Below are 13,333 nucleotides of genomic sequence, written 5' to 3' on the forward strand. Positions count from 1 at the left end.
AGATAAGACTTAAAAGCGAGGGGCCCTAAAGTTATAAGTTGCAACTGCTGATAAGAAACATAGATGCATGTGCATTCCAAGAGGCTCCGTCAAGGTTATTGAATTATGTCAGTGTTTTATAGTTCACTGAGTCTCTCATTTAGGCTAATACAGGTTTCTGCAATAATATTTCTGCTTGTAGCTGGTTTAACCTTTTCTAAACCAATATAGAGTTTTACGATAATATTATTGCTCTTAATAGTTACTTTTCTTCCTCTGGTCTCTTGAACACGGTATGCAGTTCACATCGAGAAATAAAGTTGGTTCGATCGAAGGACCAGTTACTTTGGCTGCTTGTATAAGGTCTTGGCTCCATTTAAAAAGAGCCAAGACCTTATACAAGGGAGAAGGGGTTTGAGGGTGACGTGTGACAATAGTGAGTGAGCCATTGTGTTGCAAAAGTATCCTGGCAGTGTGATACGTTCCATCTGAAGCCCCTTTTCATTATTAGCATAAGGAAAAAAAGCAGTGTATTATTCATATAATACCAACTTTGGGTGAGATGGAAACATTATCAGCAGTACGAGAGTTGCTTGAAGCTATTCTGCATGTCAAGCATAACATTCTTGGAAGGTTTTCTATGATGAATGTACGACACTCAAGGTCAGGAATTCACAATGTGAAAGGCTTGTGCGAACATAGCCAATGTAATTTTTGGCAGTAAATGAATGCATGCAATCTTTCTCTTAAAATTAAATAAAAAATGTCTGTGGTTAAAGAAACATGCTTGTAACCAGGAGATCCCTGGTTCAAATCCAAGCTCAGTCTCTGACCCTGAGCAAGTCACTTAACCTCCTTGTGCTCCATCTTTCAGGTGAGGCATTGTTGTAAGTGACTCTGCAGCTGAGGCATAGTTCGCACACCCTAGTCTCCTATCTTGTAAAGTGCTTTGTGATGGCAGTCCACTATGAAAGGTGCTATATAAAAATAAAGATTATTACACACTTGATCAGCATATGTGTAACATACAGTAGATCAGCCAGAGTTAGGGTGACTCCAGATTTTTCTAAAGCTCATGACCAGTACACCAATAAAAATAGTTTTTAAACTATACAGTGTGCTTTTAAAGAATGCTTCTTACCCCTACCAATCCACCCCTTCACAGACAGATATTTTTCACAGGATATTGATTACGTCTGACCTTCAGACAGTGAGAATCCCTGCTGACAATGTAGAAAGTATAAACACCTTGCCACATGATTGATGTAATCTTGCTGGGATGGTTCGTAGTTTAACGAGCGCTAAGCTTGTTTGCTTCTTCAGCTTAGAAGACTTTCTCCATAGTATAATATTGCAGAGCTTTAATGTGCACTGTGTTGAATTTTACTGATTATGTGATTGGTCTTTGCTGGGGAATGCAGTGCTCTCATATTTTCCCACAGAAAGGACATAGTGAAGTAGACTGTGGGGTGTGTTCAGCTTCTTCACCTCTGTCAGTCTTGGGCTAACAGTTGCTTGTTTGGTGGGAACTGTTGCTTACAATTCTTTTCACTTTGGCATCTTGTCAGCTACCAGATGCAAATGCTTTGGAGCCACTGCTAAGCTTAGCTGGATTCAGACCAGCTAGGTCTAGGTTCATTTTTGGTTGGATTTATACCCCTATTTCAATGATATAATGTGCACTTTTGTTGAAAGAGATGTACTCTTATCACAGTTCCCTTTCAAGTATAGAATATTAACCATTAGAAATGGGTGTTTCTCTTTAAGGCACCTGAACCTGAAACTTTATACCAAAGACTTCTCATCAGTGCTGTGTGTCGTGGGTGCTGCTCCGCCCCCGAGAGCATAAAGGAGCTGCGCACCTTGACAACAAAACCATTTTCCTTTTCTGCTGAGCCTGAATACTTGAGAGAGCGCTGATATTAAAGTCCTGCCATGGCCTATTGCCCCACTGGAAGCTTGCAGCTCCTGTGCCATCCTTAGCGCTCAGTTGGCTGTGCAATCTTCTACTCCACTGGAGTTTAAAAAAAAAAGAAAGAAAGAAATGTATATTTCTTGTTCAACTGTGTTTGCCTTGTGTTCTGGTGATGTGTGTAATATACTGTGTATTATTTCATGTTATTATAATATATTAATATTGTGTTTCTGTCTCTCTTTCTTACAGTAAGGATTGAAATGAAACCAAGCAGCTACCAAGCAATGTTGCCTACTTTAGCTACTTGATGGTGTATTAGTGTAGCTATCAGCACAGTATTACAAAGGCTTGTTTTATAAGCAGGCTTCTTCCAGTCTCGTGTCTGTACTAACTGGAAGGCTAGCTAGTGGTTGTTCTACAGGTGGGCATCCCTGTTAATACATCACTAACGGTAACTGCAGCACTGTTGCTCCTGCTCCCGGTACCAGTACCGGGACCGAGGTTACTGTTCAGTGCCGAGTGCACTGTGTCTGTACCGAGTGTTTGTGTCGAGTGCACTGTGTCAGTACCGAGTGCACTGTGTCAGTACCGAGTGTCTGTACCGAGTGCACTGTGTCTGTACCAAGTGTCTGTACCGAGTGCACTGTGTCTGTGCCGAGTGTCTGTACAGAGTGCACTGTGTCTGTGCCGAGTGTCTGTACAGAGTGCACTGTGTCTATACTGAGTGTCAGTACCGAGTGCACTGTGTCTGTGCTGAGTGTCTGTACAGAGTGCACTGTGTCTGTATCGAGTGCACTGCGTCTGTACCGAGTGTCTGTATCGAGTGTCTGTATCAACTGCACTGTGTCTGTATCGAGCGTACTGTGTCTGTGCTGAGTGTCTGTATCGAGTGTCTGTATGGAGTGCACTGTGTCTGTACTGAGTGTGCTGTGTCTGTACTGAGTGCACTGTGTCTGTACTGAGTGCACGATGTCTGTACTGAGTGCACTGTGTTTTTAAACTTTCTTATGTTCTTAATCCTCAAAGGAAAATGGCATCGCAGCTCCTTTGTGCTCTGAGGGTCGGAGCAGCAGCCATGTTACACTGCTTTGACGAGAAGTCTTTGGTTTCAGGTTCTGGTGTCTTAAAGAGAATTACCCTTTATAATGATTAATATTCCTCTTTCAGGGAACCAGGGTTATGATAATAATCTAATGTTTTCACTGTGCCAAGTCATTCCATTTTACAAAAATACTGTAGTACACAATAGTGACATAAAGAAGCAAAAAAAAAAAACAAGAAGTGAAATAATTTATACATTCAGATCGATATTGATTTAGTGATAATGAAATCATAAAAAATCGAATCCTTGTGGGAAGAAAAGCTGTAGTTATTTTAAATGTGAAACAGGTTGATATTTTGTGCAACACTTTTTATTTAAACGGAACAGGGTTAAACTAATGGCACTTTTTAAGATTTGTTTTCATTTTATTTGCAGGCACGTGCCCAGAATTCGACTGCCATGCCCCCCGTGACCGCAGTAACCGAGCAGTTTAACCGAACAGAGTACTGCAAGTGGCCATGCAAGTGTCCAAAGATCCCACCGCGCTGCTCCGCAGGGGTCAGTCTGGTGCAGGACGGCTGCGACTGCTGCAAAGCCTGCGCCAAGCAGGTGGGGGAGAAATGCAACGAGGCCGACACCTGCGACTTCCACAAGGGATTGTACTGTGACTATAGCATGGACAAGCCTAGGTACGAAGTAGGAGTGTGTGCACGTAAGTGAGATCTTATATTTTTGTGCTACTACATTGACATTATTTATATATTATGCATCTGCCACTGTTTCTGTCTATCCATATATCTGAATTTATTTATTAACCCTTTAGAGTTGTGAACTTAGCTCCTGCAAACTTTTGTAGTAAATAGGAATTTTGAAGATTATAGCTTTGAGTGACAGGGTCTTGTTCGTGTCACGCGTGTGGGTAGCCGCTGTTCACGCGTACAGAGAGACAGACGTGGTGTTGAAACGCCGGCACAGGCGTGCGGGTTTTATTCACACCACAAACAGCAAATGAAAGTAAAATAAAGGCGGTCATGTGACGTTACCAGCGATGGTAACGCACAGAGGACAGATACAGAAAACCGTACAAAAAGTGCAAAATAAAACACAATACCCCAAACTATAAATCAAAGGTGCCGTGAAAACGGCAGGCCTTGCAGCAGCCCCGAGCTATCTCCCGCGGATGTTTTTAAACTGACGGACACTCGGTTGAGACCCGCCCACCTGCTGATTGAAGACCAGCACAGCCAATCACTTGCTGCCCTTCCCTCAACCAAGCATAGCAGGCAGCAAGTCTCAATCGAGCGCCCGTCTGTAAACAATAAAACAATCAAACTAATCAAGTCCCAAAACGACACAAAATAAACCCATTCCCACATATAAACCACACCAACACTAATTTACCACTGTGCAGGGCAATCGCACTGCCACACTTTGAATAAAACATAAAGGTGTTTTTGGGGTTTTTTTTTTTTTTTTTTTTTTTTAAAGATAATCTACTGCTACAGTGTAATGACCAGTAATGCAAAATGCATTTTGAATGCACCTCCCTAGAATTTGGTCCACTTGTGAGTTATAAGGTTCTAATTGGCTTTTACATTGCACCACAACTAACAAGTTGATTTTCATTACATGAGACTAGCAGTTATCTACTGCATGCTAATATTGGACTCAGCTTTCAAAAAGATAGAATTAGTAGTGGTGGGAAGCTACCAAGGTGTCGCTTTGCTGTTGTTTATGAGTCTTCAGTGTTTTTCCTCCACCAGGATTTCCTATTGCACTGGTGTTGATGTCAGACATGTAATGCTGGCTCCAGGGATCATCCTTTTTGAAGCCTCCCAAAAGTGAATAGGCATCAATCAGACAGCAGCAAAAGCATAACAACCCATAAAAGCCTGCAGTCAGTCTGCCAGGAGTAGAATTCGTGCTTGGCAGGTATTCTTGGATTCCGGGCAGCCTTGACGGGCATTGTTCCTGTGTTTGACTGTACAGATGTGGTCGGGGTCGGGTGTGAGGATAACGGAGTGATTTATCGAAACGGGCAGAGCTTCCAGCCCAACTGCAAGTACAAGTGCATGTGTGTCAACGGGGCCATTGGGTGCATGCCTGTGTGCAGAGACTCTCGCCCGCCCCTCGTCTGGTGTCAGAACCCCAAGAGGGTTAAAGTCCCTGGGAAGTGCTGTGAGCAATGGATCTGTGACGAGTCTAAGAAAGTCAGGAAGACATCCCCCCGGCACGTCTCCTTAGGTAAGTCTGTTAACAAACCTGTCCAGGCATTGTGTATCTTCATGTGACGTTTAACTGCTTTAATTGAGTCAAATTATTGGTGCACAGTACATATTTGCTGTTACTGCTTATGTGAAGTGTAATACTCCAGAGAACACTGCTTCAGTGTTTAGCACTTTTCGGCAACCTCTATTCACTTTGAAATGATAATTACAACAAATGAGAAAAAATGACGATTATGTGAAAATATAGAGGATTTTTTGATGCACAAAACAAAGGAAGTAACAATTAAGGACAGTACAACATACAACATACACACTGTTTGTTGCCTATTGATAGTTCAATAATGAAGTCCTCTTGCAGGATTCAACCAAGCTCTAAAGACGTGTGTGTGTGTGTGTGTGTGTGTGTGTGTGTGTGTGTGTGTGTGTGTGTGTGTGTGTGTGTGTGTGTGTGTACACTGTATAACCCCCCATACACACACACACACACACACACACACACACACACACACACACACACACACACACACACACACATATATATATATAGTAAGAAGTAACAAGCTTTGGTGAGAATTATTAAACTCATAGTACTACCAAAAATGGATCAAACTGTTATAATGGGAGTCTTATTTCCATCCCTGATATATAATACCTCCTTTAGTTACTGTGTGCACAATTGTACCATATTAAGTTTCCTAACTATGTCTATTTTATAATGCATATATGCATTTTTCAAACTCCTAGATATCACACAAACTGTTTTGCAATTTCTAAAAATGTATATATACAGTGCCTATAAAAAGTCTACACCCCTTTGACATTGTTTCACATCAGTGCCTCAGAGTTTCGTGCATTTAATGAGGATTTTTTTTCCACTTGTCTACACACCATACTCTACACTGTTAAGGGGAAAAAAGTTTTTATTGAGAAAAAAATGATATATTAAAAATACAAAACTGAAAGATCATAATTGGATAAGTCTCCAGCCCCCTGAGTTAATACTTGGTGGAAGCACCTTTGGCAGCAATTACAGCTGTGAGTCTGTTGAGATAGGTCTCTACCAACTTTGCACACCTAGATTTGGCAATATTTGACCATTCTTCTTTACAAAACTGTTCAAGCTCTGTCAAGTTCCTTGGGGAGCGTTGATGCCACAAATTTTCGATTGGATTAAGGTCGGGGCTCTGACTGTGCCACTCAAGAACATTTACCTTTTTGTTCCTTAGCCACTCCAGTGTAGCTCTGGCTGTGTGATTTGGGTCGTTGTCTTGCTGAAAGGTGAACTTCCGTCCCAGTTTCAGCTTTCTTGTAGAGGGCAGCAGGTTTTCCTCAAGGCCTTCTCTGTACTTTGCTCCTTTCATTTTCCCTTCTATGCTGACAAGTGTCCCGGTCCCTGCTGATGAGAAACATCCTGATAACATGATGCTGCCACCACCATGCTTCACAGTAGGGATGGTGTTCTTTGGGTGATGTGCTGTGTTGGGTTTGCACCAAAAATAATGCTTTGCATTTAGGCCAAAAAGTTCCATTTTAATTTCATCAGACCACAAAACTTTTTGCCACATGGCTCCTGAGTGTTATTTTTTTGCATACTTCAAATGGGATTCAAGGTTTTTTTCTTGAGTAATGGCTTCCTTCTTGCCACCCTACCATACAGGCCAGATTTGTGGAGTGCTTGGGATATTGTTGTCACATGTACACTTTGACCAGTTTTGGCCATAAAAGCCCGTAACTCTTGCAAAGTTGCCATTGGCCTCTTGGTAGCATCTCTAATCAGTCTCTTTCTTGCTCCAGTTTGGAGGGACCGCCTGATCTAGGCAGAGTCTTGGTGGTGCCATACACCTTCCACCTCTTAATAATCGTCTTGACCGTGCTCCAAGGGATATTCAAGGCCTTTGATATTTTTATATATCCATCCCCTGATCTGTGCCTTTCAACAACTTTGTCCCGGAGTTCTTTTGAAAGCACCTTGGTGCTCATGGTTGAGTCTTTGCATTGAAATGCACTACCCAACAGAGGGAACCTACAGGACCTGCTGAATTTATCCTGAAATCATGTGAATCACTGCAATTTAACACAGGTGGAGGCCACTTAACTTGGTGTGTGATTTTGAAGGCGATGCACACAACGTATTCTATACTCCTGGGATATTTTTCTGCTTTAATGTGTTACATAGTGTAGCGTCCTGCTGTAAAATAAAGGCGCACACACAGGGGCCATGCCCCCCCCCCCCCCCCCCCCCCCCCCCCCCAGCTGCTATGCTGCTATGCTGCTATGCTGTCTCTGACTGTGTTCTGAGCAACATAATGGCTTTTATTACTTATTGAAAACTAACGAATATCCAAAAAAATATTTAAATTATGAGCGAATATCCGAACATGAAAATCCTGTGTTCGTCCCAGCAATCTTTTTCACTTTTGTCCACTATTTTCTTTAATGGCATTATATTAATAATAACTTGAAATTAAACAAATATCTGGATATTATGTGTTTATATCAGGTTGAAGCATTTTGTTATATTAACTCTCCTAATAAGTTAATGTAAAGAAACCACCATTCGTGTTTTAGCATTTTGCTATCTTGGCATTTTACCAATATGTGCCATTATAAATTTCCAGAGCTGTTGTTTTTATAGAGCAAGCGTTTTCATTGTACTCCCTGTGATTAATTAGATGCAGATGAAAGCGAGGTTTGGCATAAGAACTGTGTATCACAGACCACTCCCTGGAGCCTATGCTCAAAAACGTGTGGAACAGGCCTCTCGATGAGAGTGACGAACGCCAATGACCAGTGCGAGCTGGTGAATGAGAGGCGGCTGTGCAACATCCGACCCTGTGAGGTCGACATCACCAGGCACATCAAGGTAAGGATTGAGCCACAAGGGTACGGTACAATGTGTTATTTTTGCATTCAAATTATTATTCAGTAATACTGAACCTTCTCTATTAGACGTTAAGATACGGTGTTGAAACACATTGAATTCAACAGGATGGAAAATCACACGCGTAATTTTATAGACTGTAAACCACACAGCAAACCACAAGCCTGACAAGGCAATAAAAAACAAGAAATACAATTAAGAATTGAAACAAAGAAAATTGTTTTGGTTTATTTGTGATGTATATGTTTAATAAACAGGGTAACAGTCATGGCGAGGACAGTGAAGTGACACACAGCAGTGCCTCATCTTTAATAAACAGGGTAACAGTCATGGCGAGGACAGTGAAGTGACACACAGCAGTGCCTCATCTTTAATAAACAGGGTAACAGTCATGGCGAGGACAGTGAAGTGACACACAGCAGTGCCTCATCTTTAATAAACAGGGTAACAGTCATGGCGAGGACAGTGAAGTGACACACAGCAGTGCCTCATCTTTAATAAACAGGGTAACAGTCATGGCGAGGACAGTGAAGTGACACACAGCAGTGCCTCATCTTTAATAAACAGGGTAACAGTCATGGCGAGGACAGTGAAGTGACACACAGCAGTGCCTCATCTTTAATAAACAGGGTAACAGTCATGGCGAGGACAGTGAAGTGACACACAGCAGTGCCTCATCTTTAATAAACAGGGTAACAGTCATGGCGAGGACAGTGAAGTGACACACAGCAGTGCCTCATCTTTAATAAACAGGGTAACAGTCATGGCGAGGACAGTGAAGTGACACACAGCAGTGCCTCATCTTTAATAAACAGGGTAACAGTCATGGCGAGGACAGTGAAGTGACACACAGCAGTGCCTCATCTTTAATAAACAGGGTAACAGTCATGGCGAGGACAGTGAAGTGACACACAGCAGTGCCTCATCTTTAATAAACAGGGTAACAGTCATGGCGAGGACAGTGAAGTGACACACAGCAGTGCCTCATCTTTAATAAACAGGGTAACAGTCATGGCGAGGACAGTGAAGTGACACACAGCAGTGCCTCATCTTTAATAAACAGGGTAACAGTCATGGCGAGGACAGTGAAGTGACACACAGCAGTGCCTCATCTTTAATAAACAGGGTAACAGTCATGGCGAGGACAGTGAAGTGACACACAGCAGTGCCTCATCTTTAATAAACAGGGTAACAGTCATGGCGAGGACAGTGAAGTGACACACAGCAGTGCCTCATCTTTAATAAACAGGGTAACAGTCATGGCGAGGACAGTGAAGTGACACACAGCAGTGCCTCATCTTTAATAAACAGGGTAACAGTCATGGCGAGGACAGTGAAGTGACACACAGCAGTGCCTCATCTTTTCCAGCGCGTCGATTGTTTATTATATTGCAACCTTAGATTATTCCCTGCTCAGTATGAAATGCACATTGAATTAAATTTTAAATTTATATTTAAATACAGATTGGTTAACTATGTACATCCTCCATTGTTTCTTGTTGCCTTACAGCCTGAGAAGAAATGTCTGAATGTGTACAGAGAGGATGAACCGAAGAACTTGACCATATCAGGGTGCATCAGTAAAAAGACATACAGGCCAAAGTACTGTGGGGTCTGCACAGACAACCGGTGCTGCATTCCATACAAGTCAAAGACTGTCGAGGTCCAGTTCGAGTGCCCCAATGGAGCCTTGTTTTCCTGGCCAGTGATGTGGATCAATGCTTGCTTTTGCAACTTGAGCTGTAAAAACCCCAATGACATTTTTGCAGACTTGGAGCACTATTATGATCGCTCTGAAATTGGAAACTAAGAAGAAGAGGTTTGCGATGTTAAACCCGCCCAGCCATCTGAGTGAAATCCATCAGATTAGCCCTGCAGTAGTGAAAGACAACTCTAGCTGTTGACCCCTAGAACTGGGATACACTTACTGTATATAAGGTTTAAATTATTGTTTTTTCACATTGCTGGTTAAATCCTGGAGAGATTGTAAAGAAACCTCTTTATTCTAAAAAGGGGGGAGGATATATCTAAAACTGACCTGTTCCTATTCGAAGGGGTGCATTAGTATTATGGAACGATGTTAATGACGTTGTCCTAGGCAGGACAGAGTAACTGCTTTAGGTATTGCCTGTTGGTACTATGTAGCAAACCAGTTATGGGCCCACTCATGCTAGTGCTCTTGCTACTCTTCTTATTTCCTTTACCCTAACAGTGTGTTTATGCTGTAGACATTCCACACACATTGAACTTTTAATGACAGCATGTGTTCCAATAGGTAACACCAAAATTATTTGTTTACATAAATCTTCAATGATCTTTACTTCACGTAGGGACTATTCAATTGATCTGAACCGTTAATAGTCAAATAATTTAAAAGAAGAGGGCTTTGACAAAACCAGCGTCTCCAGCAGTGTGTGTCTGGTTTTCTTAAGTGTAGTTTTTTTGTCATTAAAAGTAAGTAAATGCTAGCGGAATTTAGATCTCCCACTGTTTAGGTCAATGGAATAAAGACATTTCCTCCACGTATTATTGTAAGCCACATTTTGAGTACCGAGAGCAATTATAGAGGGGTGTGGGCTGCAGCCGGTTGGTTATGTGCACATATGCATAATTACATATACAATATACAGGTTTGTTAAAACCACCCAAGGTTTAAAGTTGTATAGTGTTTGTCCACCAGAGGGTGCCTTTTGTGCATAGTTAATTTAACATTTTACTGCTAGTGTTTAAATTAGCCACAGTACAGCCCATACACAAACACCATTTACTTACAGGCCTCTGTGAATATAAACGTTCTGTTGAAGCTGAAAAAGGAACCCATGGACACCCCATCTTTTGAGTCAATGTATACGATTTTGTAAAAGAGTAATTTTGATTGTAAAATAAGAAAACCAAAACTCACCAGAAACTAAAAAATGTGGCAACATGAGTTAAGTGAGAAAATGATTTTAAAAAATATAAAAAAAATTATTTGCCATGGTGACAACTGTTTAGCCCTGTTAATCCCACCATACCAAATATTTTTAAAGAGACGTTTTAAGTCATCTCACTGTGATAGGTTGTATAGAAACAGTCAGTCTTTTTCTGTTTTAGTAGATGATTTATTCCATGCAAGATCACTTGCACAAACAATTCTCCGGGATTGGCTAAAGGCAAGCGGTTTCCGGTAACACTGGAATGTAAAATACAGGAGTGAGGGGCACCGGGAGACAGTCGTCCTTGTTTATTCTCGTATACTGGGCTTAACACTCAGCAGTTGTGGAAGAAATAGTATTAGTATGGCAAGGGTTGATGGATATACAGTCCCTCTCTTTCCTATGCAATTTTGCTGTTTTATATTCAATGAAATAACATTTGTGATGTGTGTCACATTACAGTAAAGCATTGGTGTCAGTTTGACAGGCTGGTCTGTTTGTAATACTGTACTTGGGACCACATGTTATCTGGTCTTCAGTCAAAGGGAAATTTGCATACTTAATATATCATAGGCACTTTTTTTCTAGTTTAAAGTTCATACTACAGTATCTCAGCTCCTACACACTACTTTTTCATTAGCATTTATGGACCAGTTTGTTTTAAACCACAGACTCCAGCTATTCTTTTATACGTGCTTTAAGTGTCACAGTTCATTTTATATAAAATTAAAGTATTGTTAATGCCACCTCTGCATTATGATCCACACATCTGTTTGTACAAATCACTGCCCTATAATTGCTTTTTGAAAAAAGTCTCTTTGTCCCTTTTGTGTATAAATACAAATGGTCGATTTTGACATATACAGTACTCAGAAAGAACGTAGTAAAGATACAGTTCTGAAAACACCTGTCTATTGGATAAGTTCCACTCTCACACAGCATGTGATCACAGGCTAAAATTGTTTTAGCTCAAAAAATATTTAAGGCAGAATTATTGATGGATACAGTAGCCCATCTATGTAGATGAATGGTAAATACATTTTTACTGTTAAACTTTTCCCCTTAGCCACAATGTTTTCAGCATCTCAGAAACCAGACCATCTGAAGTGTTTAAAGTTCTAGTTTTAATTATACTGTATGTTTATGCATAATACACAGCCAGTAGAATGCTTAACTGTAATCCAAGATATTTGTTTTCCAAAAATCAGGGATACATAGTATATAAAGAATGCTTTATGAAAAGTATATTTAATACTATATAAAGTCAATATAAATAAATAAATGAGCATTTGAAATGAAGTCGCTCATTCTTGTTTGCATTATTCCCTAGGCTTGATGGTTGGTTAAAATGATTGGGATATTCCACATGTACACCTCCCTGCAATGCCAGTTTAATTACAGTTCAATCATTTCCTTCTAGACCAGGGCCTGTTTGGAAATAATACCAAAATGAGCCGAATCCTGAAAAATCACCATTTTCATTGTAAAAGGTAATTTAAAAAAATTTAAAAACACAACTGAAAGAAACAGTATTTGCAAAGTTAAACATTTTATTTTTAAATAAATACACGTTTGTCATTAGGAAAACTGATTTATTTTCTCCTGCTACAAATTTTGTAGCTTTACAAGGTCCATTTTATTTTTTCTATGAAGCAAACTTAATATTTCAATAAAATTATAACTATTGATTTAAGCTTTCAGTAAGCAGTCGGCTCACCTCGTAGTATGTGCTAGAATTATCAAATATGAAACATTGCTCTTTTACACCAATCTTCCAAATGCAAATATTGGGATCAATGGCACTTTGTTCTGTTGGGAAAAAAAACTTGCATAGAACAATGTAAATTTACAAAGTGGCAGTACATTAATCATTTCCCAAGTGTTTATTTTTTTATTTACAACAAGAAAAGCTTTAAAAATGCAATTTCTACGAAGAACGTTACAATGACAACAGCATTAAAAATCTACAGCAAACTGGACTTGAAAGCTTATGAACTACAAAGACATTAACATTCTGTTATGCAATTGATAATAAAAACAAACAAAAAAAGTAATTAAAAAACTCAGGTTACCAAACATTGGAAACAGTGAAGTATAGCTGAGGACATTTGCCATCATTTTGATCCAAATGGCCCAAACCACTGCAAAACACCAAGCCTCATTTTTTACCCATTTACAAAGATAACCAAGCTTCAAAAGCATTAAATCAATCTCAATTCCACCAAGAAAGTAGTTGCAGATTGTCAGAAGCACACCCCACTGCTGAAAAAGCAGGGTTTCTACAAAAACAAGGAGATCTGAGTTAACAATGAAATGCAGTTACTATCTCAACAGCTAGAAAGTAATAAAAATAAGCAATTAAATCTATAAAAG

The 13,333-nt window shown here is 40.2% G+C and overlaps 1 protein-coding gene across 1 annotated transcript in view; it reads left to right on the forward strand.

The window, feature by feature from the left end:
• The window catches only part of LOC121313668 (CCN family member 4-like), a 16,475-nt gene extending 3,857 nt beyond the window's left edge, over positions 1-12,618 (forward strand). The window contains exons 2-5 of the mRNA XM_041246445.1: positions 3,372-3,648; positions 4,926-5,180; positions 7,837-8,027; positions 9,556-12,618. Of these exons, the coding sequence (XP_041102379.1) occupies positions 3,372-3,648; positions 4,926-5,180; positions 7,837-8,027; positions 9,556-9,855 (1,023 nt within the window). The 3' untranslated portion in view covers positions 9,856-12,618. The remainder of the gene's footprint in view (positions 1-3,371; positions 3,649-4,925; positions 5,181-7,836; positions 8,028-9,555) is intronic.
• Positions 12,619-13,333: the final 715 nt, after the last annotated feature.

The sequence above is a fragment of the Polyodon spathula genome, chromosome 3, assembly GCF_017654505.1.
Source record: "Polyodon spathula isolate WHYD16114869_AA chromosome 3, ASM1765450v1, whole genome shotgun sequence".
Classification (NCBI taxonomy): Eukaryota; Metazoa; Chordata; class Actinopteri; order Acipenseriformes; family Polyodontidae; genus Polyodon; species Polyodon spathula.